Genomic DNA, 27,320 nt, shown 5'->3' with positions numbered 1-27,320 from the left:
ACGTGAAAAGATAACAAACAAACAGACTTACAAACATTCGTATTTATAATATTAGTGGGATAAACATTTATGATAATTAAATTCAAAAATACACACGCTACGCTAATGGTATAAAATGCGTTTCATGTAGAACGCACAATAAATTATGTATCGGCCTCGCTACACAGCAATTTACCTAAACTACATGATTCTAAATTTCATCAGTGCTCACTGAATTATGTTAGGACTGTTCTCCACATCAAGATAGAAGTTTTTATTAGTTGATTGACAAACATAACTATGCAAAAGGATGAAACTCTTTCGCCATACTTGACCATACTGAGTATGGATCTTCTGAGTTTGACGAAAATATTCAAAAAGATATGGCTTTTGCCATACGTGGCAATACTGGGAGCGCTCGGAAATTAGAAAATCGAAGTTCGTAGCACCGTCCCGCTCACTCAACATTAACAACTAGGAACAATAGAAGTAATATCTCGAAGTAACCAAGGAAGTTACTTTTGACCTATCGAAAATACAAACTGAGACAAGGATGCACAGAAAAACCAGAAAAAGAGACCAGCGCTGGGAATCGAACCCAGGTCCTCAGCAATCCGTGCTGCGTGCTATAACCCCTACACCACCGCTGGACAGGAATCTAGACACGAATTTTTCCTATGCATACATATCTCAGGTTGCTTATTTCTACTTATGCAGCAGCACTAGCGACATCTATGAACCAACCGCTCACCCAGACAAGAGATGTCGCTACTAAGCAATCAAATTATGATTGGTTTTTTTGGAGTCTTTTTGTATTTTTTATTTCAACTCCAAATTTGTTACTTTTACGAGTATTCCGTGAAACCATATCGAAAATCGATTCGATTCGATTTTGTATTATTTTCGATATGGTTTCACGGAATACTCGTAAAAGTAACAAATTTGGAGTTGAAATAAAAAATACAAAAAGACTCCAAAAAAACCAATCATACTTTTGACCTATTTTTTTAAACCTTATTTAGTAAAGTTACGAGAAATATCATACAATTTGTGGTATTGCTCTCGATGGTTGGCCACTTCTCTGTAACCACGACGATACGCGTGCAATGCCACTAGCACTAATATTTCGTGTAAATAATTATAAAAGTCGTTTTTTGATGAACCATTTTTTTTAAATATTCTGAAAAAAGGACTAACTTCATTGCATGCCATACCGTCCGTTCGAATTGGTCAACCTCAGCGGAATTGAACCAATTAGCGTCAACATTTTGCGTGTCAAAAAGCTGTCAAATTTCTAGGTCTAGCTAGTTATATCTTCATCTGTAGAACAGGTTTACCGTACCCGTGTTGGCAAACCATTGCAGTCAGCAGTGGCTTGTGCAACTTTTGGAGGCCATTGTCCAAATTACTGACAAGACATGGACTGTTGACAGTGACGTTTATGAAGCTAGGGTTACCATTACAAAATTCTAAAAAACTGGACATAAAAGCCGGAAAATCAAAATAAGTCCTGACATTATACATGCTGTGTGGGTGGAAGGGGTTGCAAATGCGCGGCAAGTGTTGCTAGGTTAGTATTTCTTTTACAAAATGTTACTTTTTAACTACTTTTCGAAGACAATTGTTTTTTTTTATGGAAATAAAGATTCTAAAAGACCAAAATGCCAGACGACATCAATTCAAGCGGAGCGGAGCATACAAGTATAATTGACCAATGACAGCTATTCGAAATCCGCATACGCGTGATAGTGATAAACTACTACAAAAACCGTTCTTGGTAGTTAATCTACTGTTTGATCAAAGATTGTAGAATTGTTAGCCTTTGCTACTGGAGTAGATAAAACTATACTATATATAACTATCAAACTTCCGGTTTAATTTATGAAAAAAATTTTTTTTTTAAATAGTACCAATATCCAAATAATACAATTATTTTTCTTAAATAAATAATCTAAATCGATTATTAAATCCGTTTTATTAACGCCACTAATACCTTTCGGAAATTTCGTTCTTCATATTTTTCCATTTCTTCTAAGTCCCATATTATGGGAACTCAAGCGCAGCAGTGCTTGCACTGTTGTGTTTCGGCGTGGAGAGTGAGACAGCCGGTGAAATTACTGGCACTTGAGGTATCCCATCTTAGGCCTCTAGGTTGGCAACGCATCTGCAACCCCCTGTGTTGAAGGTGTCTATGGGCGGTGGTGATCTCTTATCATCAGGAAGCCCACTTGCTCGTTTGCCATCCAGTTGAATAATAAAAAAAACAGCTAAAAATAAAAAAACTAATGATGCACATTTATTCAGGTCCCACAGGAGTTCAATCGACCCAAATAAGAACAAAATCCATAAACCTGTCATTTTTTTCGCTGCCCGCTTCACGTTAAATGCCCCATAAATTATATATGAATGGAAGCATCTGCTTTCAATTTACTGAATGGATTGCCATTGTTCTATTCTAAGCATACAGTAACTAACCGATCTTCGTTCAGTCAATACCATATGCTATGCTATGACTCAGTGCCTAACACACCCCAGGAAAACCAGACTTCCTTTGAAAGATTAATTAATTCTCAGTAGCTCTTAAATAAGAGCATAGAATATTAAGTATACATTACTTAGTACGTCACCGTCCATAATATTGGATACGACAAAGCACTTAATAACTTAACCAACTTAGAAAAGATAAAAATCCCCCCCGACATTGACATTTCGTTTCAAAGTTCAATATCTAAATAAGTTTTTGTTAAAAATTTCATTTTTAATACAAGCTTTTTTGCTGACTATCATTGTACACGCCTGGTATTGCGCGTGTACTTTAAATCTTCAAATTTTGGGTGCAGTTTGCAGGGGATAAATTAGACTCCCAGTACGTTTACATGCACTATATTATTATAAAAAAACTTGATATTTGATATGACGTATGGCCTTTGTTGTCGCTTTAAGTCAAATGCCCGGAGAGCTGCCCGCCCTCTTCCGCGCGGGCGACGATCCACGAGGATTTCCGATGGTGCCCGAGTGTAGACGTAAACAATCATTTTTGTTGGTCATCCAAACCACATTTCAAGTCGCTGCCATTAACTGTTGAGGAGTTACATCATGCGGAGACGACCCTGCCCGGACATCAGGATGTCACTGTCAGATTATTGTATTTGGCACCAGATTTATATAGGTATGCCAATTTTAATAAAAAAACAGCTGCCGAGATTTTTTATCAAACATAAAGAACCACCTTTTTTATGGAATGGGGGGAAAACGAGCAAACGGGCCGCCTGATGGTAAGCGATCACAGTCGCCTATGGACACTTGCAACACCAGAAGAGTCACAAGTGCATTACCGGCCTTTTAGGTAGGAGTGGGCCAATCAACTATTTTACCCACACTTTGGGCGTCTCCTGCGTTACCAAAATTGTCTCTGGCGTTAACAAAAAAATCTTACTTCCAACAAGATATTTCACGGTTTAATAGGTTGAACTTACGTAGGATGGCATGTATTCATGTACACCAGGGTTTCTCAAAGTGGGGTCGCTATTCGACGGTAGGGGGTTCGCGACAAGGTTTACGTGATGGTGGCTGCAAGACTGGCAAGATGATTAAGATTGATTGTCTTTTTGTATTTTTTATTTCAACTCCAAATTTGTTACGTATTTGTTTGTTATTTGTTGTTGTTCAGTTTGTATTTCGTGGCATGATGATGAAATAAAAATAAACTTAGTTTCTCCAACAGCCAGTTTTATTACTTTCTTTGGGGGGGGTAAGGGGTTCGCTGTCGTCTAGAAACTTTAACAGGGGTACGTGGAGCCATAAGTTTGAGAAACCCTGAATTGTACACCATCTATTAAATTACACAAAAAACATGTTTACTTACAAAAATCTGCAATTGTTTGAAAAATGACACGGACAGTTTAGAGTGGGTAAAAAAGTTGATTGGCATGAGTACGCTCATTTCCGCCTAGAAACTCGCTTTTACGTATTATCGCATCGAAATATGACCATCCGTTTGAGAGCTACGTACGACGCCACGGCAAAAATTGACGTTAAACTTATAACACCCCTCTTTTTGCGTCGGTGGTTCATTAAAAACACCTGATTCATACAGCAAGGTAAATATATATATATACAGACGTCAGCAACACCTGAGTCAATCAGTTATTTTAAGAGCATTAAATAGAATAAGTAAGTAATTTTACCAGTTAATTAAGTCGTGGTGGCCTAGTGGTTTGACCTATCGCCTCTCAAACAGAGGGTCGTGGGTTCAAACCCCGGCTCGCACCTCTGAGTTTTTCGGAATTCATGTGCGGAATTACATTTGAAATTTACCACGAGCTTTACGGTGAAGGAAAACATCGTGAGGAAACCTGCACAAACCTGCGAAGCAATTCAATGGTAAGTGTGAAGTTCCCAATCCGCACTGGGCCCGCGTGGGAACTACTGCCCAAGCCCTCTCGTTCTGAGGGGAGGCCTGTGCCCTGCAGTGGGACGTATATAGGCTGGGATGATGATGATGATGATTAAATAGAAAAAACTTGAATTTTAAGGAGTTAACTTAAACCACCTTAAACCACGGATTACTTGAGCAACTGTTATAATTTATTTCATATGGTTTTAATGACATCATCCAACATTGTTCCGCACAACAATGGACTAATTTTACATTCTTACTGCGTTGCGGTGCGTTTCGAAGAACGACATAATTGTTTAAATATATTTATTTAAAAATAATATTGCAATTGCGGTTTTGTGGCTTTCTGAAAGCTTTAGATGTCCTTTGACGAATCATACCATGGATGGCTTCATGACAGTTTGAAATCTGAAAACGAATATCTTTTCGTTGATATAATCCTACTAATATTATTCATTTATTTTTTTAACCAATTAAAATTTAAAGCAGCATTCCAGTGCATACCAATGCGCTGTAAATTTAAAAAAAAATATATACATTATCATCATTGTATAATAACAATACTACAACAAAATCAGATTAAAAATACATTTGCATACCAAATTTCAAGTCGATGCTATTAACCGTGTAAGAGTTCCGTCCTGCGGAGACGATCCTGGCTGGACTACCAGGATCTCACTACTAGACTATCGTATTGTCACGTGATTTACATAAGTATGCCAAATTTCAAGTCAATCCGACAACTGGAAATTGGTCGAATTTAACTTGCAAGATTTGACTACAGACAGACAGACAATGGGACAGGTGAAACTAAATAAAAGCTTGTAAAATAAGAAAAAGTTGCTTGGGGATTTTCATTCTTGCTTCCCTAAAGCGACGGAAGACCACACCTTTCGGCCAGAGGTCGTAGTTTTTTTCAAACTGGTAGAAACTATTTCTAAAAGCTTGTCAATAATATGGTTAGGATATTAAGCCCGTTAAAGGGATTCATGGGAGTTACTTATAGAAAAAACCTAAAAGGAAGAAAATAAGTCTAGTGGTCTAGAACTCTTGTCAAGAAACTCATTTAAAGTTCAACAGTCGGGAGCCATTCATATCGTAACCAGCTCAAAAAATCTTGGTAATGGGTCCCGACTACTGTTGAACCTTAAATGAGCTTCTTGACAGAGTTCTAGACCACTAGACTTATTTTCTTCCTTTTAGTTTTTAAGGCAGTCGGGTTTTTTGATTTTTTAAATTTAATTAGATTATTTTAATTTTATGTTTTATTTTACACTTTTTTGATATTTATGTGAAAACGGTAGATTAAAAGTATTATAACCCATATATATTTAGAATGGGCTAATTATTAGCTTTCATTTGATACCCATATTGTTACAATACAAAATATTTTTTTCCATTCTCCCGCCATATTTTTTTTCGCAGACGCCATATTGAAATATCATATAGCCTATGTCACTTCGACAGTTATGACGAATCCAATGATACCTCATATGTTAAAATCCGTCTAGCCGTTTAGGCTGCAGTGAGGACCAAAGAAATGGACATACATACCCACATACATACATACATACGCTCGAAAAACACAACCCTCCTTCGGGCAGTCGGGTAAAAAATGGCTGTTCATTTATTATGTAAGACGGTTTGGTAGGAAGGGGGTGCGAACATCTCTTTCTTTACATGTGGCTGGGAGGTTCAATTGGTGCATTCAATGGTTCATTTAGGTCTTATTTTTAACCACCTACAAAAAAGGAGGTTCTTAATTTAGTTGTATTTTTTATGCTTTACTAATTTGGTGTCAGTTTTTTTTGTCACAATTATTATTTTTACGCAGGAGGAAGAAAGTGATTTAAACCTAATATTGACAGACCCGAAGTCCCGACGACGCGGAGACATCGCCGTGAGTCTGCAGGCATAAGAGCGCACGCGCACCCCAATTCAGAGCTGTGACTCAAGCTAGCGCAGAACATTCCTGGGAATCCCAAAACTTCCCTTTGATGGTAGCTAGAATTGTAATCATATGCGTAATGATCGATTTCAACGTGACAAGAAAAAGTATTCGGTTAAGTTCTTTGCTATAACAAGGCGTCCGCTACCAGTAAAGTTCAAGTCATATCAGACCAATTACTACAATTATGAATCATGATTCTATTATTCTATAGAAAGATCCATCATTATATATTTTCAGATGTTGTAATTATAAATGATCATCTATTATTATTTTATTTCGCTATTCGAGATGTATACGGATCGGAATTATTTATACTGTATAGTTACTTTATTAATATTTGTCTTACTGTATGTTCTTTAAACTGGATGCTACCGTAAAGTTCTGCCGTAAGACCAAACTGAAGCCATTTATCAAATGCTAGTCTGATCTATATCAAGGTCAATTGCCGAAATTTTAGGTGTCCGATCGCGCGAAATGCGATCTACAACCAACTTCTTTTTAGGGTTCCGTATGCCAAATGGCAATAACGGAACCCTTTAGATCTCTACGCGTCTGTCCGTCCGTATGTCATACTTTTGCCGAAACTATAAGAACTATGCTGTTGAAAACTTGAAAAGCTGTATTTTGTAAACCGCATTAAGAAATTTTAACCATAGAAACTTACAACTGAAACTCAAAACATTTTTTTTTTCATTAAACCCATAAGTGTGGGGTATCTATGGATAGGTCATTCTGTCTGTCTGTTGGTTTCAAGCCACTTTTTTCGAAACTATAATAACTATGCACGTTGAGACACTTCTAAGTACAAAATTTGTGATCTTTTTGCCGCTTTTTGTTTTATGTCGTGTTGGTATAAAAGAAAAAGTTCGTTTTTATTAACTGAACAGCGGTAATGTGAGGCGTCAGGCAAAAAAAATAATTTAAAAACTGTTGATTAAATTGTCAAATTGACTTTCAGATTTTTTTAAATATTACCTGTTAAATCCGAAAAAAAATTGTTATGTAAGTAAAAAAAGTTCTATCATTTACTGTAGGGTTTCTCAAAGTGGGGTACGCGAACCCCTAAGGGTTCGCCACTTGACGGTAGGGGGTTCGCGACAAGATTTACGCAATGGTGGCTGCAAAACTGGCAAGATGTTTCTTAACTGTATTTGTTACCTATAATTGAATTAAATGATATACTTATTATATTATGATCATGGTTGAAATAAAAAACCTCAGTTTCTCAAACTCCAGTGTGGGGGGGGGGACAAGGTAAGGGGTTCATCTAGAAACTTTAACACAGGGGTACATGGAGCTATAAGTTTGAGAAACCCTGATTTACTGCAAGGAAAAATTTGGTCTCATATCCTTCGACACTGAATAGACAGACACCCGTACGAAACAAGGTTGGGCAGCTAATTTTAAACATTCTGTGGTTGTATTTTACGGACATACAACTGACGTAAGTGCCATGTAAGTAGCCCATGTGAACCGGTCCGATCTGACCAAGTAGAAAGTACGGATGTACCCTTTGGGCTCATTGGGCAAGTACTCATCCAAACATAGGTGCGGCCATCTCGTCAAACTTGTCGCGCGAGGTACGTTTACATTTTCATTCATAAAATGTAATGTTCATTTCCAAATGGTCTCCGCATGACTTTTGTATGTACAGTCAACTATGAAAAGATCGATACGGCCAAAGTTACAAAAATATTAATATAAAAACCGGCTAGACCAACACTTTACTTTATTGTAGCTCTCACTATTTTTGACTCTTAAACTCACTCTTTGTCGGTCCCTGATTGCTCCTCTCATCTACTTTTAAAGGTTGACAGGATGAAAAAGACAAAAAAAGATACGTGTGGACACAATCAAAAGGCCACAAAAAGGCTAGGCTAGGCTAAACTCTGCCACAGCGGAGCGTGCAAAGTGCGTGGAGAATGTGTTTTTCATGAACCAATAGAAACGCTTCATTTACCTATCCTCGCACAGCACCGCTCTGGTGGAAACATGATTGGGTCATGAAAAACACATTCTTCCACACTTCTGGTTGAAACGCAGCCTTATGGGAAAGACTATCGCAATGCCAATAAAACATGTCACAAGTTTTGGGTAACGGGCAGATCGCACATGCGCGCCGCGTGCCGTTTTCACCGCGTTGCATAATTTTACGCGTGATTACGCGCCGCGCACGTGAACGCTGCGCGGGCGGCGACGCGTGATGTACGCTGTGCTTAGTTTACAACAGAATATAGGGTAAGTAGCGGAAGAGTAACATCGGTTTGGTCTGCTCTAACTTAGCTCGGTAACAAGGAGTTAGAAGTAATAGGGTATATACGCCGTTAATAGCGGCGGTAATCTGTTGTTTCGGCTCTTTTTCACTTCGCTGAGTAAATACAATACGGGGCGCTAGTTCGAATAGGGCTGCACTATACCATATTGGGACCGAAACACGGAGGTAATTACCCTAAAGGGTCTGGTCGGAGCTCTTACTGGACACGCCTTGCTAAATAAGCACTTACATAATCTAGGTGTTACAGACAGCCGCCTGTGCAGAGCATGCATGGAGGCAGAAGAGACAGCCACTCACATCCTTCTGGAATGCTCTGGTGTGGCGAACTACAGGGCACTACACCTCGGATCACCGGGGTCACTGCAGGAAGTCGCCGGCAACGTGAAGGGTCTGCTAGGCTTCCTCCAGGAGCTAGGCTGGCATGAACAGTGCCTACAGCCTAATCACGCAAAAAAGGCGCACTTAGACGTCGAGTTGCGGAAAACAGCCCGCTAATACCTATACCGATACCTACCGTAAACTGCTTCAACTTTTCCCTAAAACAAGGCCCAGAACGATTCGCTCCGAGTTTTACTTACTTTAGAGGAAAATTTTTTAAACTGTGTTCCCCCTTTATGTGTCCAAGCCTTCCAAAAAATAAGTCAAAGAGTCCTGGCGACTTTGATGGTCTAAAATTGTTAGAGTGAGACACATTTGTCAAAGATGTACAGTCACCAGCAGCGCCAATATTTGACACAACAAGCGTGCATAAATAAATATCTGATACGACTCTATTTGTAGGGCGGAAGGAAGTGTCAGATATTTTTGCACGCTCCGTGTGGCAGATATGTGCAAGTGCAGGTGACTGTACCAGGCCGTAGGTATGTCGTATGTTGCAGTTTACCAATTTCGCCTGAGGAACTTAATCGCTAAATTCAACAAATTTCTATTAATCTCTGTGTCCTTCCTAAAAATAAGTCGTAAGAGTAATACTACTGTGTTTAAGACTTGTTGTCAATAGTATGTAATTCTTCATGCCGCACATTACCATTAATGGACAAAATCACGCTCCGTGCACTAGATACATTGATAGTCCTAAAACACTAAACTGCGTTTTTAAATTTCCTGTAGAAGCCCACACAAAAAGAAACATAAAGAGTGCGTTACTCTTAACACATAAAAGAAAGCCATACAAAATATGTGACTCGCTGACGGTGTAGTATATTGGTGAAGTGACTTGTACAGTAGATTTAGTTTGCATTTGTTTACGCCTTAGAGATCTCCTGGGATAAAGATTCATTTCCAGCTACAGGAACTAGGAAGCCTTGTCAAAGAGTCCTGGACTTTGATGGTCTAAAATTGTTAGATTTGTCACAGCACGCCCCATGCATAAATAAATATCTGAACGACTCATAGACGCTCTATGACAGAGTGCAAGTGCAGCGAGATGTGTATTGCGTTTAATCTTGAACTGTTATTTTCTAAATAGTTAAATTTTTTAGTTTAGGACAAGAGTAAACTTTGTATTTCATTACAATGTATAATTACGCGTTTCTTTCGTTCTTCATGGATAGGTTTTCCGATGACGCATGCTGTGGTTCTTATTACAATGTCATTAATGTCTAATTTTGACAAAATCACGCGTCTTCGTGGATGGCACTAGGTATACATTCGAAAATTGCAGAATAATTTATTAATTTATTAAAATAATCATACCTATTTCACTTTTGTAATGGCATATATAGGTAGATCTAATTATGGCATAATATAGATAGATCCGAGAAACGGTTAATTACTGCCTCCCGGAAAAAAACAGCAAGGTTAACCTTCCTCATAAGTTAAATACCTACTCAGAATAATACGGTATTTGACTATTTTGTATATGTTTTATAAATTTAAACTAAACAATGCCTGTTATCGAATAGAGAAACAATTATTAAGCTACCTTAACAAACAACAAAGTTATAAAGGTTTGAAATTCAAGATAGAGACAGAGAAAGACATACTGGCATGTGACGTCACACGCCAGTAGCGCCATACTTGTTGCATAGAGAAAAGCGTTTAAGAAAGAGACCGGTATATAGATTTTTCAAAAAATCACTATAAATCCAATTTTCAACCGATTTAAGTTTTCTCTTCGCTAAACACTGTCTGTACATCTATATTTTCATAATAATATTAAGACATGGCAAATTCAGGAGTTGTCAAATACCGTATTGAATGTAATGCATAATTTACCTAATTGCATAAGTACTTGGACTAATACTCGAAAACACGCGTTTTCGATTCGAAGATTGATTGTTCACCCCCAAAAACCCCCTGCATAGCAAGTTTATCCAAATTGTAGAGCAGTTTCGGAGATTAATCATTGAAAGATATTAATTTTAGATAACACTATAAATGTAATTTTCATCCTCTCTGTCTAATAAATAGATTATGTTCATGCTCATGCAGTTATTCCCTATCCTGAGAGAATTTTGCTAAATAATTCCTCACATCATGAAGGAAACCCTTATGGGACATTCCAGCTTTGCAGGTCCAAGGTTTGGGGCTTAGATATTGTTTGTTTGTTTATACTCTTTATTGTAAAAAAAGGAAATACAAAAAGGTTACAAAAAAAAAGTGCTAAGTACAAAGGGATATTTAATGGTATTTCTAATTAAGTAATGACTAAAAGCCATGGTGGCCTAGTGGTTCGACCTATGGCAGCTCAAGAAGAGTATAATGGGGTAAATTTGTGTGTGAAATTCTAAATTTGATTTTATTTTTTGTAGTGTGTTTTTAATGTCAATAAATGTTGTGAGTTTGAGTTTGAAATTTACCACTAGCTTTGCAGTGAAGGAAAACAACGTGAGGAAACCTGCGCACTCCTGCAAAGCAATTCAATGGTGTGTGTGGGCAACCCGCACTATGGCTCTAGCCCTCTCATTCTGAGAGGAGGCCTGTGCCTAGCAATGGGACGTGTAAGGCTGGGATGATAATGATGAATGATTCAATGAAATAAAATCAAGTAAATTTAAGTTAAAAATAAAACACTGTTACACCATTTAGCATTTTTTACTAGATTTAAAATGGAATGTTAAAACTTACTCTAACATTACTTCTTAATTTTGATAGTCACAGGCAAACAAGTTGGTAAATTGAACTGTCTGTAATAAAAATAGAAAAAGAACAACAGGAAATGGGAACATGAATATACAGAGATAAGTAAGGGAAATAAGTCAGGAAACTTTGGTGGCGGAGCTGTATAAATTGAACCGATAGTCAACATAATCATACCAAATACGGAACACACAAAGTTAACACTGACTAGCTTTAAAAGGAATGTGTTCTCAATTTTCTCTGGTTGCACAGCTTTGTATACACGACTAGCATTAAAAAAAGTAAAAAAGCCTGCATTCGGTTGAGCTAACTTCAAGGAAATACTATAGAAACTGATGTAAATAACATTAGTAGCTATAAACGGAAGCAACAAGCCGTCTTTTAGCAGTAACGGGAGCATACTGAAGGTAGAAACCAGTAAAAACCAGAAACACATGAATGGGTCTTCCGGGAAATGTAGTGCCACTGGCACAGCTGCCAGCAATATTGTTTTCTCGTGAACTTGGAACGAGAACAGAAAAAATGCTAAAGACACATTGATGAGGCAGAGGGTGAACTTCTTTCTGTTGATTCTGAAGAATAAGTCAATGCAAGAGGGTAATGCTGCAGATGCTGTTGTTATAAGACAAGTTTTAGCCATCTCTTCGTTAGAATAGTAAGTCTTAAGTTTGATAAAAACATTGACAACACACCAGACGTTCGAAACTTTGTCTTCAAACACTCCACGGCTCAACGGGAACAATCTTATGAATAATTGCTTAATATTGTTCCACGAGCCCGTGAATGGGTACCAGATTATTATAAAGGAAGCAATCACGGCCACCGCTAGCTTGTTAAAACGATTCACAATATGAGATATCCTACCCCTGTGCGGTATGTCTATGAAACATTTTCTCAACAAATAAGAAAAGAATGGCAAGGCATGATACAATTCCATTTGCTTATAATTAAGTGCAAGAACAAAGAATATAGTTGCTAAAGTGTCATTTTCAATGGCCACAATGTAAAATGTAGACCATAAAAACAGTCCTAAAGACACACAGTTGTATTGGAAATGTCCATGATCTATCAGAATTAAACCAGGATACAGTAAGAATAAAATACTCGACAGATCTGTCCGTTTAAACACATTCTTGACCTCCTTAGGCTTTACGCGTTCAGCGTCGATACATAAACATAGCACGGCCGACACATAAAAATATATATCACACAAAAACACAGTCCAACGCATGAAAGTCTTGTGCGACTCGTTTTCATAACCTCTCGATGCAAACAGCCGCACAGATTCCGGATCCAGCCAATCAGCTACGAGCCCCATCAAAAGGCTATGATATGCTGTCAGAGGAGGATAATCCAACCCCCAATATTCAAGGTCATTCTGAGTCGTATTATGGTACCAATTTGCCACCGGCGTATGCACAGTAATCTCCTGCCAGTGTCGCTGAGCTTCGTAATCACCGTACATCGGCGGTTTCTTAAACCCCGAGTAAGGATACGACGCTACACACCATCTCACAAGTAGGGCGAAAAACAAACCCGGCAGCAACGCGTCTTTCGTCACGCTAAATCTATCGGGATCAGCTCTTTTACCCATTGCGTCAGCGGTAACGTTATCACTATTCTACTTTAGTTTCATTTATGAAAGAATAGAATTAAAATTAATGATTTTCCTGACAACACGACAGATAGAAAATCTGACAGTACTTACGACGTGAACGGCGTCCAATTCCTTGGTCAGCTTTTCCTTCAAATATCCTTCCGTATACACCATATTCGATAATAAATGTCCATAAAACGCAAAAATGATAATTCAAAACTCATCCACAATTCACAATAATTGAATCACGCGCGTCAGAATTTACAACACGAAAATTAGACTCCGACTGGGACGAGTGTCTCGTATTCTATTCGTTTTTTTTTTCGAAAGTGAAATGAGAAAGTGGCGAAAGTGAACTTGAATTGCGGCCGATTGATTGAACCGGACGAATTTCACTCCGGACGACTTCCGTAGCATTATCCAACCATTTTAAATAGTCTTTGTTGACTGTTGTTGGTCAATGATTACGCGATTTAAGCTTTAGTTTTAGTCAAATTTCGTAATTTTGCTTCGTAGCCATGACCGTGACCTTCAATCAAACATAGGTCGCCTATTATGTATCAATATTTTTTTATTATGTTCGGTAAATATGATTTAATAAATCATCATGAATATTTTATGGATTTTTGATTTATAATTTTTAACTGAAAGAAGAAGCGCTCATTCAACAGACAGACAGAGACAAAATAAGCAAGGAAAGACAAACAAACAACTGTCAACTGCTCTCGACCGACCATAGACAAGATAAAAGGTGCATGGCGTGGCGGGACATTTTGATTCAGTCAGAAAATTCTTACGTTGCAATTTCGTTTCCAGGTTCTGAAACTCTAAATTTTCATTATGAAAATGGAAGGGGAATCGACGGCATTGAAGAAAAATTTAATAGAGTGGCGGTTTAGTCAATACCCCAAATATATTTTATTACCGATTGACGAAAATCATGATCAAATTCGATCGAATATAAAAAATGTGGTTTTCTCCGAGGTAAATAAAATGGAAAAACCTCAAAACTAACTATAATCTTTTTCTTGTTTCAATATACATGTATATTATTTCCAGGTAACGCCGCGTCCTCTGGAGCGCAACATTCGTCTAGTGTGTGTGTCGGAAGATGCTCTGGTCAATATTCTGGATATGGATCCGGAAATAGCTAACCGGGAAGAGTTCGCTGAATTCATTGCTGGTCGAAAGCTACCCTACGGCGCTTTGCCAGTTGCTCATCGGTAAAAGAAAATTAAACTAGGGATGTTGAATTATTAATAATTTTGGATGTCAATATGGAATGAATAATATCCATTGTCTTTAGGTACGGAGGACATCAATACGGATTGTGGGTCGGTCAATTAGGTGATGGTCGGGCACTTATACTTGGAGAATACGTAAATAAGTAAGATAAAATATAGCTGAATTTTTATAAGATAAATTAAGCATATTGTACATAATAGGCTAACAATGGCTCTTCTTTCTGTAACCTAATAGAGAGACGAAAAATTTGGATTTTACCTTGGTAACTTGACAAAGTCTGATTATTTTATAGACTCGGAGAGAGATGGCAGATCCAGTTGAAAGGTTCCGGTCAAACACCGTACTCTCGCGTCCACGACGGCCGGGCCGTCTTGCGGTCCACCCTGCGAGAGATGATTGCTAGTGAAGCTTGCCATTTTCTTGGAGTCCCTACTACGAGATCTGCGGGATTAGTCGGTAAATTCAATAGTCAAAACGATACTAACATACCAACATATTCCTACCATGCATGTCTAAAATGACCACAAATGCCAGTGTCTCATCAAAAGTTTCATTGTTTCTTTTCCTGTTTTTTTTTTGTTCTTAGTTTTGGTGTTTTAGGTCTTTCTTTTTATTGAACTGATAGTTGATGCTGCTGTGTAAGTATAACTTTAAATTGCACAACCTGTTGATTTAATTAATTCGTTATTTTTTCTGTAAAAAACGTGTCTGGAAGGGATTGTGAAGTCGAAAGTTTATTTATTGCTCACCTTATCAGCTGTGGAAAGGAAAAACTGCTAAAGCACGATAATGCTACTTTTCGACAATAAATTTTAAAATTTTGCCGCTCAGTATATATTATTCTCATGTAAAAAATATTCTGTATTGTTTTCTACGTAGTGTACAATAAATATTATGTATTGTATTGCATTGTATAACACTGAGCATGTAAAACAGTAAGTGACGAAGCAATAGTCCGCGATGTATACTTCACGGGCAATCCACGGCGCGAACGAGCGGCGGTGCTGTTGCGATTGTCACCGTGCTGGTTCCGCTTCGGCTCTCTGGAGATCCTGGCGCGGAACGGAGAGCTAGCCGTGCTGAGGCAACTTGCTGATTTTATCATCAAGGTAAGGTAGAGATTGATATTAAAATATCGTTTGACAATGACAGCTGAGTAGTCACTGCTTGCCCAAGGTCATACTACTCTCCCTCAGAATATTGATGTAAAATAGCAGTAATCTAACTTCGTGTCACTAAATCAGTGAGAGTGGTAGAGGCCTTCCTTACCCAATTCTGTCATAGATTTCTTTCTTAAAAGCCTCCCTAAATCATCGTAATCATTGCTTCATCATGGTTTTTAAATCTGTAGTTACTTATGTATGTACGAATTACAGGAGCACTTTCCGGACATTCTATTAACGGATGAAAATCGCTTCATAAGACTATTCTCAGAAGTTGCTCACAGAACACTGGATCTGGTTGCTAAATGGCAAGGTATAATAAAGAATCAATCATAATTATGTTCATATTTGCTAACCAAATTGAAAAATCTGACGCAGATTATTGCAGGTCTTGGTTTCACGCATGGTCTCCTTAACACTGATAACATGAGTATCCTGGGACTGACATTGGATTACGGCCCCTTCGGTTTTGTCGATTCGTACGATGGTGGCTTCGTAGCTAACTGCTCTGACGGTGAAGGCAGATACTCTCTGTCAAAGCAACCTGATGTAAGACTAAAATATTGTTTCGAAAAATTATAAATGACCTATTTTAAAAACCTGAAAGAGAATTTTAACAACAGGTGGTTGTGTGGAACATTGGGCAGCTAGCAAACGCTCTGAAGCCACTTTTAACTTCGTCTCAGCAGGTGCATATGTCGCATATATTGAAAAGTTTAGATACATACAGCAAGAATAAAATACTGTAAGTACTATCGATTTCGTATGAATCACTACCTAGTTGTATTAAATCATACAGGTTTATATGATTGTATATTCATCTAATGTTTAATATAAATGACTGTCAGGGAAACCTTTCTGATGAAAGTTGGTTTGAAAGAAGAACGCTGGGGAGATGAACAGTTGATTGAAAAATTGCTTGATATGATGCAGAAAACTGGAGCTGACTTCTCATCTTCTTTTAGACAACTTGCTGAGGTAGTAAAAATTTATATACATTCAACATTATTAAGCACTTAGTAAGTTTGTTGAGACAAAAGATTTGAATGAAAAACTGTATTCGGTGTGGGTAGAAGTATCGCCAGATCTGAACATGATGATGGTTATGTTTTATAGCTGGAGCCCAGTGAAATGGTGAGCGAAGTCAAGTTGGCCGATAAATGGTCTCTAAAACGCTTATCCTCGCACGCATCTTGGGGCTGCTGGCTTGATCAATATCGCGAAAGATTGGAAAAGGAAGCAGGTGAATACATATTTATAGTAGGCTATCCTTCATTTATTGACCGTATGGTACCAAGTTGAAATAAGGTGTTTAATAAAACAAGTGTTTTTTTTATATTAACTTTCTACTTGTATAATTTCGCAGTAGATGCCAGCTCTGTAGGTCTATTCGAAGACGAGCGTCGCAGGCGCATGCTAAGTGTCAATCCAGTATACGTTCCACGGAACTGGTTGATGCATGAAGCTATTGTTGATGCTGAGAAAGACGACTTTCAAAAGGTAATAATGTTTGTAACTTTCTCGTATTATGTGTGAATGTGACGCCCTCACCAGATTAAGAATGAGACTCTTTGGCGACGGTTACCCCGCACCAGGAGACTTTAAGGCACTACCGCTACGTCAAATCATCCAATTTATGGACGAGGTGATAAAGGCAATAGAGTAAGTGCGAAGGAGGGGTAATTACACAAAAGAACCCTACGGGTCGAAGTGTATCCGCAAGGACCCCTAACGATAAGATAAGATAAGATAACTTTCTCGTAAATCATCATCATAAAAAAGTTTGATGTATTAGTTAAATCTTGTACATAAATCCATATTCACCTCCTTTTAAAACTTAAGTTGTATCGAAATTTTATATATGTAGGTAGATCCGATGATGATTTTAAACAATGAAAAGATTTGAACATGAAACTACCGTGAGACTCACTCGTATTAAATGATAGTATATCGGATAGGTAACTCACTGCTGAAACCGAGTTTAGCTCGACATGTTCGAGTCGCGTTGCATATAGAAAAACGGCTACTGTTTAGCCCGAAACATGACAAGCTAAACTAAATTTCAGACGTGAGTTATAAAAGTTTCTATGAAAATAAGTTATTAATAGCCTTAAAGCTATAAATGGTCTTCATTATTACGACCATGATATACGACCATGCTGGCTCTTGCAGAAGCACTGACTTCAATGTAGTAGAAAATTAAATTATTTTCATGATTTTTGTAGTCCGTTCAATTTTTTGTTCATTTTTTTCTTGTTATGGAACAAAACGAATACGTTTTTACCAATTTTTATTAAAATTAATTTCTGCCTGAAAACCATAGATGTACTTCGATTTTAGTTCGTATTCTTAATGTATGGTTTAAACTAAGGTGCTATGCGTAACACATACAATGCAAAATATTTATTTTTTATTTTTCAGGTACGTTTCCTTTTAAATGTGCTGCGGCGTCCATTTGATGTTCAACCAGAAGCAGAAGCGCGTGGTTTCTCATCTCAACCACCGCAATGGGCCTACGCTTTGAAAATAAGCTGTTCCTCTTAAGCTCAAGTGATATTTATTATTGAAATAAAAGCACTTATTCATGAAAACTATCTTTCATTCACGTTGTATTATTTTTACATTAGGGTATGTATTTATTAAATAAAATCATCGATATAGAAACATTCAGTGAAATACATCATGAATGTTAGCTTGTGTTTGAATAGTTACTTGGTATTCAAGAATGTTCCCAATTTAGATCCAGTTCATATTGGATCTAAATTTGGTACATTCTTTGGTACATCACTAAACATCCAATGTCATTCAATGGCCTTTTGACATTTGTGACATTGACATCTCAGTACCAAAATCAAGAACGTTTTTCAATTGTTCGAAACCAAGTTAGTGAATGACGACGTGAATGACTTCTATCATTTGTACTTTTTAACATAGAAAACGGAATACAATTGATTTGTTGAAATAAAATGAATTGATTGTTGTTCATGTATAATATATAATGTGGTTTATTTAAGCTACAAACGAGAAAAAATACATTTTCTTGTTTAATTTTTAAAATACTTTGACAGGTAAGGTGATGTAATATAAACTGGGAAATGAAATACGCCTTACAGGCATAACTTTTCGGACTTGTTTACAAAATTATATTCGATTTATGTGTCACGCCCGCCGATTATCAAACTCGACATGATAGTGCATAATATAATCATATAATTTAAATAGCTATCAAGTTCATCTACATATTTTAATGAAGCGAGCGTTCTGCGTGTTTGCCGCTTTATACGACCACAGTGCTCCTCAAGCTGTTAATAAAATGAAATTAATAAGTAATTTTAAAGAGTGGAAGTTTAAAAGCCCCCCGAGTTACGCGGAGCTTCCGATTGACGAGAACCCGGCGTATAATGAGCCAGTTGCTGTGAAAAATGCTGTGTTTTCGAAGGTAAAAATTCATGTTTTTTTTACTCCGGTTTTGGCATAATATTATTAAAACTCTTATTATTAAGTTCTACTTTGAGTTTTTCATTTAACCGACAATTTAATTGGAAAAAAAGAAGCTTGTTGTGTTGATATTTGCACATTATTGTGTTTTACCCTTGGTTTTACTGACTGAATAATATGCTACTTCCTACACAATTTTATAAATGCGAAAGTTTGCGAGTATATGCTGTGTGTAGCTGTGTATGCTTATTACTCTTCCCATGAGGGGCTTCCCATGAGGCTGACATAGTCACATTTTTGGGGGCATTCTAGTAATACATAACACTAATTTTGGATATTTTTGACCCCCCCCCCCCTATGTAACCCGCCGTAACATTTTTCTGAAGCCCCTCCCCCTTCCTAAACGTTACGTAACACCCAGATGACCATTTCTATTTAATTTTTTTAGCTTTTCTTTAGCTATTTTCCAAATTAAGTTGGTATTTTTTGGCACAGTCACACTGGCAACTCAGCATGAGAGCATTTATAGGCCAAGAACAACAACTGATGATGCAAATTTCCCACTTTTGAGGATATTATAGTATGTACTTTTTACAAAAAAAAAAAACTGTGTCATAATGCATTGTTTGAACCTAACCCCCCCTGCCGCACTCCTTTGCAGCCAGATTATCTGGATATCACAGAAGTGTTTGATGAATGTGGCCATCGAGTCTTTCAATGAGGCTGGTATAGTCACACAAGTGCACTTTAGCCTGGAAAAAAAATTGAAGAAAAAAAAGTTTTACATGAACCCTCACCCTCTTTCCCCTGCGTTACGTAATACTTGCACGCTCCCTTTGGTGTACTTAAGCCTCGATAATATACCTATTAGAAAAAAAATGTTGAAGTTTATGGTCACTGCAATTAAAAGTGTGTAGGGGTTATACTTAGATTGTGGACAGTCCATTTTCAATTAGGTACTGTACCAAGGTTTATAGGGTTGGTTCTGCTCATGCCTCCTGAATCACCCAGTAAATTAAAAATGTATAAAAAAATATATATATTCATTAGTGAAACTAAGGAAGCAAGGAAATGATTCCGGACTATTAAATGACTAGAATATCTAGATTTAGCTCATGAAAGTTGTTCCGTTTCTAGGTACCAACGGAGCCCCTAACTGGGAACCTGCGCCTCGTCTGTGCATCAGAGGATGCCCTAGCAGACTTGTTTGATTTAGATCCTCAAGTGGCAGAAACAGAGGAATTTATCAACTTTGTGGCTGGAAAATACTTGCCGGAAGGCGGGCTGACTGTGTCTCACCGGTAACTGAAACTTATTACTTTGTTATGAAAAGGGCTCAAACTTTGTCCATCATTAAATTACATATTTTATTTGTTTAATTGACAAAAGAAAAATATCAATAAAAAAATAGGGGCTTGGGCCGTATAGTTCCCATGCGGGCCCAGTGTGGATTGGGAACTTCACACACGCCATTGAATTGCTTCGCAGGTTGGAACAGGTTTCCTCACGATGTTTTCCTGCACAGTAGAAGCTTGTGTAACTCGTGAAGCTCCTTTTCATAGTAAAATAAAAATGTATCCTCTTTTGAAAATCTAAACATAGACTAATTATATTTTTATGAAATCTAGCCTATTCCGTTACATTCATCTAAGACAGATGACCGGATGGCCAAGTGGTTAGAGAATCTTACTATGGAGCTTGAGGTCCCGGGTTTGATTCCCGTCAGGGCAGATATTTGTATGAACAATACAAATGCTTGTTCTCGGGTCTTGGATGTTTAATATGTATTTAATTAAGTATGTATTTATCTATATAAGTATGTTTATCCATTGTCTAGTATCGATAGTACAAGCTTAACTTAGTCTGTTTGAGGAGACTGTTTGGTTACTAGGTCAATTGGTGTCAAGTGTCCTATGATATTTTATTTATTTATTCATTGATACATACATCCGTGAAGCTAATACAAGCGTGTTAAAGCTTACATATTCCACGTTACAGATATGGAGGTTACCAGTTTGGCTTCTGGGCTGACCAGCTAGGTGATGGCAGGGCTCATATCCTGGGCGAATATGTTAACAGGTAAATTTTTCAAGAAATAGTTAATTGATTATATTTCTACTGCTCAACTCAGCCGCACAAAATTTGGCAATACTTATCATGTACTGCATACATTTGTTGCCGCTCAGTATATTTATTATTAAAACTACCTCGGATGTTTCTACTGCATTGCAGTGGTTGTTGTCGTGGGCTATGGTGGTTAAATTTTACCAATAAATGTAGTAATAAATTTTGTAAATTTTGAGTGGTTAGAGAACCTGACTATGAAGCTTGAGGTCCCGGGTTCGACTCCCAGCCGGGGCAGATATTTGTATGAATAACACAAATGTTTGTTCTCGGGTCTTGGATGTTTAATATGTATTTAAGTATCTATTTATCTATATAAGTATAGCTATTTTTACTCATGTATTTGCCTGCTAGGTTAGTAGAAAACTTATCTAGCGCATTGCTTGAATTTATCCATTGTAGTATGTTTATCCGTTGCCTAGTATCCTAGTTTAAGCTTTGCTTAGTTTGGAACTAGGTGAATTATCATAGTAATCATCATCATCACCCCGGTTTTATTGTTTTTTTTTTTAGCTTTGACCCTTGCTGTTTTAGGAAGATTTATTTTGCCAATGTCGATGTGGAGACATTACACACATGAGGAGACTGTTTGGTTTATACAATTTTAATTTTGGAGGCAGGAACAGACAGGAAACCTAAAACAAATAACATACACTGACAATAACAGGACGAGGCGATATTTTATTGTTATTATTATTATGCAGCAAAGGTGAATCCTGGCAGCCGCAGCTGAAGGGCTCCGGGGAGACCCCCTACTCGCGCTTCGGCGACGGGCGCGCCGTGCTCCGCTCCAGCGTGCGCGAGATGCTGGCGTCAGAAGCTGCCCACTACTTGGGGGTGCCCACCACGCGCGCCGCGGCCTTAGTGGGTGAGCCACCATGGTCACATACAGTCCTGGCAGCTCCAAGGGCGTAGCCGGGGCGTTTTTAGGGTTCCGGAGCCAAAATGGCAAAAACGGAACCCTTATAGTTTCGCCATGTCTGTCTGTCTGTCTGTCCGTCCGCGGCTTTGCACAGGGACTATCAATCAATGCTAGAAAGCTGTAATTTTGCACGGATATGAAGGTAAACTATGCCGACAAAATGGTACAATTCAAAATTCAAAAACAATTTTTTTTTAGGGTACCTCCCATAGACGTAAAGTGGGGGTGATTTTTTTTCTCATCCTACCCTATAGTGTGGGATATCGTTGGATAGGTCTTTTAAAACCATTTGGGGTTTCCTAAGACGATTTTTCGATTGAGTGATTTGTTTGCGAAATATTTAACTTTAAAGTGCAAATTTTCATTAAAATCGAGCGTCCCCCCCTCTAAAATCTAAACCGGGGGGTTTGAAAAAATTCAGGATGGTAGTAAGTATATCAAACTTACAAGGAAAACTATAACGGTTAAGTTTTCTTGAGAATTATTAGTAGTTTATGAGTAAATAGCAGCCTAAGGTATAAAATATATACAAAATACGAAATCCGTAGAAATATCTTAGAAATATATTTTTTTTCTTAATGTCTACAGAACCCTATTTCGGGCGTGTCCGACACGCTCTTGGCCGGTTTTTTCGTCAGCGGAACGGCAATTTCAGCAGTCGTGGTCGTGGTTGTCGCGGACTTTTTAACGACTAGATGGCCGAGTGATTAGAGAAACTGACTACGAAGCTTGAGGTCCCGGGTTCGATCCGTGGCCGGGGCAGATATTTGTATGAATAGATTATACGAATGTTTGTTTCGGGTCTTGGATGTTTAATATGTATTTAAGTATGTATTTATCTTTATCTACATGCATATCATAACTTCCCTATTATATGTTCAGAAACGACTATCAAATGGCCTTTATTAAGAAACCTGGTATCTGCGGGTGCATCTTAATATTCACATTAAAGTACAGTGCATCTTAATGTTTACATTAAAGTATCGGTAATACTTTTTTTTAACAATACATATCTGTACATATTGTAGAAAACTTACGACATGCATGTAGATAATAATTATTATTCAAATTCAAAGTCAAAGTCAAAGTCAAAGTCAAAAAGTCAAAATCAAAGTCAAAATCAAAGTCAAAGTCAAAGTGAAAATACAGGCCATATCTGAACATATTATAGAAAACTTATGATTATGCATGTAGATAAAGTTATGTATGCGGCTATACATAATTAGGCATTAAAACACTCGTGTGATCTTACTATGAAACTCGCCTTCGGCTCGTTTCATAAAACCACACTCGTACTTTAATGCCTCTCATTATGCATCAGCCACATAAATAACTAATATAAGTATATTTATCCGCGGCAGGTACGCGCGGCGGTTGTCGCGCGCGTCTGCCAATTTTTTCCGTTTTTTTTCCATAGAGATACTGGACAAGCGGCGCGAGCCCGCGCTGATGCGGACGCTGGTCGAGTTCATCACAAAGGTGTGCTTGATAAAACTTTTTAATAATTGTATCGTATTTATTGTAAAACTTGTGGGGAACCCACAAAAATAATATGGCACTTTCATTTAATTGTCATGATAACTCATATTTCATTGTCATTTCATTTATCAAATCAATATGGCAAATAAGTCACAAAATAATCAAATGAGTGTATTCGGTAACGCGACCCGCGACGTCGCCTTTTGCCGCGTTTCGGCTGGGCTCCATAGAGATACTGGACAAGCGGCGACCCGCGCTGATGCGGACGCTGGTCGAGTTCATCATAAAGGTGTGCTTATTGTGGACTATTTAGTGTTTGTTTGTATAAACTCTTTTCTCAATTTCCGTGTTCTTGGACTTTACACTCCCGTGCTACCCTCGAAGCTAACTATCACACGCAAACGGTGAGTTCCCACAACTCTTTATTGTAAATCTGACTGCTGACGACTGCTGTTTGCTATAATAGAGCCATCAACTTCTTTAAGAGGTGCCGTTTTCTTCGGAATGGGTCCGAGAGCTCTTTTAATGCCTGCTTAAACTCCGCCAATGTCTCCCGTGTTTGCGCACGCTAGGACCTTGGCATAGTTCTGTCCAGTACGCGTTTGCATAGAAGCGAGAGCTACGCTTGTACATAGAGACACATGAAAATAACAGAATACAGGATAATAAGATGAACAAAGGCGGACTTATCCCTTAATCCACAGACTCACAGCGTGAACGGAGAAGGATTAAGAGTCTACCGAGTAGTGGTTTTATTTGTTTTTGTGCAGCATTAAGGCGCTGTACGTAGTGAAAACTACAATTTTTAGAAAATATTTAAAATATACTTACACAATACTTACAACTGCAATTTTTTATATGTATATTTTCAGTCTATTAGCTAGTTTTTGACTTCATCAAAAAACACGATTGCTGACAAAAACCTCGATAGATTATTTTTTTGAAAAAGAGCCTTCGTTTACACGTTAAACCAAATATTATAAAAACTATTATGAATATCAACACAAAATTTGCTTTATTAAATAGTTTTTAGTAGATTTAATTTATGCTTCATAGATTTTCAATAGGTTGAGTACATCAATCATACCAATTTATTTCGTCTTTGGCAAAATAAAACGGTTCTAGCGCGCGGCGGCGGCCAAGTATTTCCCAGTCGCCAGTACACGCGTGTACGTAGTCGACGACGGACCTGTGCACATTTTCTAACGCGCTAGTACTACTTTTGAGAGCAAATAAATGGGTAATCGCAGTATTAAAAAAGTTAAGCGAAAGAGGAAACGCATAAGTGAAACTCAGACACATATGAGAAGCATTAGAGTACCTAAACGAATTACCACCACACACTATCGACCCGGCCGGAGTCGGGCCGAGTCAGCAGGCTACTACGAAACTCCAAACTCGAAGTTCGTATCGTACCGTCCCTCTCGCTCTCGTACTAAATAGTATAAGTGTCAGAGGGACCGCAACCCACGATCTTCGAGTTTCGTAGCAGCACTGCTGAGCGGATTTCACATTCGTACTACGACCGCAAGCTAGTTGGCGCGGGCCTCGGCTGCTCACGGACGCGGACGGCTTCGTCCAGATTCTACCGCGACTGCCATACAAATTGTAGGCACGTTGTATAACCTATACTACTCACGGCGAACATGCGGCGAACCTTGCGGCTACTACGAAACTCGAAACTCGAAGTTCGTATCGTACCGTCCCTCTCGCTCTCGTATTAAATAGTATAAGTGTCAGAGGGACCGCACGACACGAACTTCTAGTTTCGAGTTTCGTAGTAGCCCTGCTTGATCCCTTTGACAGTTTCACTGACATTTCTGATAGTAGATGCAACAGTTTCGATCTAAGTTTAGATTTCTCACTTTTTTGCAGGCAAAGGTAATATCTTGCATTCAGCCAAGTTATTTAACATAAATTATTTTAATAAAATAAGATGGTTGCACTTGGTTGCACTAGTAAATTATTGACAAAAACATGTACTCCAACTGCAATCCGGCTGCAAAATGGGAGTTTGGATGCAGTTATTGCGCAGTTAGTACAACTGCACCAGCACTGGACCCGACTGTCAGAGGACTGCATTCCACTGCCATTTTAGGCAGTCGGAGTGCAGTTCTTACGCAGTTCTGATGTAGTTCTGCCATTTTACAGCCGATTGCAATTGGAATGCGGTCCGTGTGTACCAGACCGTACATTACGACGCCTACCGCCTACCTTATCAGCGACTTATTTATTATAGGGACTTCGATTTGTAATTTACCTTCACGTAAATCAAGATTGGTTTTTGGAATCTTTTTATATTTTTTATTTCCATTCCAATTTTTTTTTCTCTTACGGTCATCCCGTAAAACTAAATTGAAAATACAAACTGAAATATAGATGCACCGAAAAACCAGAAAAATAAGACCAGCACTGGAATCGAACCCAGGTCCTCGGTATTTTCGTACCGCGTGCTATACCACTACACCACTGCCGGTCAACCACACTGCTGTCACTGCTGGTGGACAGCAGTGGTGTAGCGGTATAGCACGCGGTACGAATACCGAGGACCTGGTTCGATTTCCAGTGTGGTCTTATTTTTCTGGTTTTCTGTGCATCTTATTCAGTTTGTATTTTCAATTTTGAAATTAGTTTGTCTTTTTTTTTCTCTCCCAAAAGTATCATCTTTAGTAATAGTGAAATAAAGTGCCCGGTTGAAGTGTAGCCCTTAGAAATGGACTTGAAAAAGGTATCAAAGAAAACGAAATTCAGATGTAGAATTATGAAAAGGAACTAAAACTACTGAAATTAACAAAAATAGTAACTGGTATGACCAGATCCAAGGTCTCCATGTCACGTGTCGAGCACAGTGTATATTTGCTGTGTGGAGTGGTGAAAATCATCACCTCAAAACAAATCATACTTATAGATGATACATTTGGGGAAAAAAATGAAAGACAAACTAATTTCATTTTATATGGACTGGTACTACCCGAAATTGTTGATTCCCGTCGAGCTCGGGAATGCCACTAAGGTAAAAAAGACTTCATGAAAAATAATGTAGAACCTCCTCTGACTGAAGAAAAAGAACTTTCTTCTACATATCTATACTTTTCAAGCGACGAAAATAGCGAAACATCGCTTCATGCTCCAAGACAATCAACTTTGGAATCTCCTCTGACTGAAGATAAATAACTTTCTCCTACATATCCATACTTCTCAAGTCATGAAAATAAGAAAAAGCATCGCTTCATGCTCAGACAATTTTGGAAGAGCTATAAATTAATTTAAAACTAATTGTTGCCGTCGACTGCGTCCGCGCGGAATCCGATTTAGAGCAATTTTTTATTATATCCAAAAATATTTATTTTCCGTAACATAAAGTATCCTAAATGTTGACCAGACTAATAAGCTATCTAACTAACTAATTTGGCTCAGGGACCCAAAAGGGTCTTGGCCTCCGAAACAAGAGCATGCCATCTGTCATATCTATCTATCGACCTATTCAGTCTAAATGTCTATCCATTACCTACGTTACAAATCAAAACTGTGGGCATGAAGAGGCATAAATAATTTGTTTATTACCAAGACTATTCATATTAAACGAAGATTTTCTTTATTAAACCAAAAAAATGTGTAATTATAATTTTTAAGGAAAAAATCCGGAATTCACATTAACCAGAATACG

At 38.0% G+C, this 27,320-nt stretch overlaps 3 protein-coding genes across 5 annotated transcripts in view; 2 read left to right on the top strand and 1 right to left on the bottom strand.

Moving 5' to 3' along the window:
* LOC141430946 (protein adenylyltransferase SelO-like) overlaps nucleotides 1-18,291 on the top strand; it is a 43,691-nt gene extending 25,400 nt beyond the window's left edge. The window contains exons 1-12 of one of the 3 annotated variants that reach the window (XM_074091843.1): nucleotides 14,010-14,266; nucleotides 14,342-14,505; nucleotides 14,589-14,669; nucleotides 14,820-14,983; nucleotides 15,464-15,636; nucleotides 15,904-16,003; nucleotides 16,079-16,239; nucleotides 16,314-16,435; nucleotides 16,539-16,668; nucleotides 16,807-16,933; nucleotides 17,060-17,190; nucleotides 18,112-18,291. In XM_074091843.1, coding sequence (XP_073947944.1) covers nucleotides 14,123-14,266; nucleotides 14,342-14,505; nucleotides 14,589-14,669; nucleotides 14,820-14,983; nucleotides 15,464-15,636; nucleotides 15,904-16,003; nucleotides 16,079-16,239; nucleotides 16,314-16,435; nucleotides 16,539-16,668; nucleotides 16,807-16,933; nucleotides 17,060-17,190; nucleotides 18,112-18,234 — 1,620 coding nt within the window. In that variant the 5' untranslated portion in view covers nucleotides 14,010-14,122 and the 3' untranslated portion in view covers nucleotides 18,235-18,291. Of the gene's footprint in view, nucleotides 1-14,009; nucleotides 14,267-14,341; nucleotides 14,506-14,588; nucleotides 14,670-14,819; nucleotides 14,984-15,463; nucleotides 15,637-15,903; nucleotides 16,004-16,078; nucleotides 16,240-16,313; nucleotides 16,436-16,538; nucleotides 16,669-16,806; nucleotides 16,934-17,056; nucleotides 17,191-18,111 lie in introns of those variants that run through there. The other 2 variants (XM_074091842.1, XM_074091844.1) reach the window with 2 other exon arrangements.
* Nucleotides 10,170-13,904, bottom strand: gny (ALG6 alpha-1,3-glucosyltransferase garnysstan). Its single transcript, XM_074091846.1, has one exon. The coding sequence runs from the start codon at nucleotides 13,277-13,279 to the stop codon at nucleotides 11,681-11,683; it is 1,599 nt and encodes a 532-aa protein (XP_073947947.1). The 5' UTR covers nucleotides 13,280-13,904; the 3' UTR covers nucleotides 10,170-11,680.
* Nucleotides 18,292-18,576: 285 nt separating the features above from the next.
* LOC141430945 (protein adenylyltransferase SelO-like) overlaps nucleotides 18,577-27,320 on the top strand; it is a 41,757-nt gene continuing 33,013 nt past the window's right edge. The window contains exons 1-4 of the mRNA XM_074091841.1: nucleotides 18,577-19,129; nucleotides 20,266-20,429; nucleotides 21,127-21,207; nucleotides 21,957-22,120. Coding sequence (XP_073947942.1) covers nucleotides 18,938-19,129; nucleotides 20,266-20,429; nucleotides 21,127-21,207; nucleotides 21,957-22,120 — 601 coding nt within the window. The 5' untranslated portion in view covers nucleotides 18,577-18,937. The remainder of the gene's footprint in view (nucleotides 19,130-20,265; nucleotides 20,430-21,126; nucleotides 21,208-21,956; nucleotides 22,121-27,320) is intronic.

This window comes from Choristoneura fumiferana, chromosome 9 (genome assembly GCF_025370935.1).
Source record: "Choristoneura fumiferana chromosome 9, NRCan_CFum_1, whole genome shotgun sequence".
Classification (NCBI taxonomy): Eukaryota; Metazoa; Arthropoda; class Insecta; order Lepidoptera; family Tortricidae; genus Choristoneura; species Choristoneura fumiferana.
This window is presented reverse-complemented; position numbering and strand designations above follow the sequence as displayed.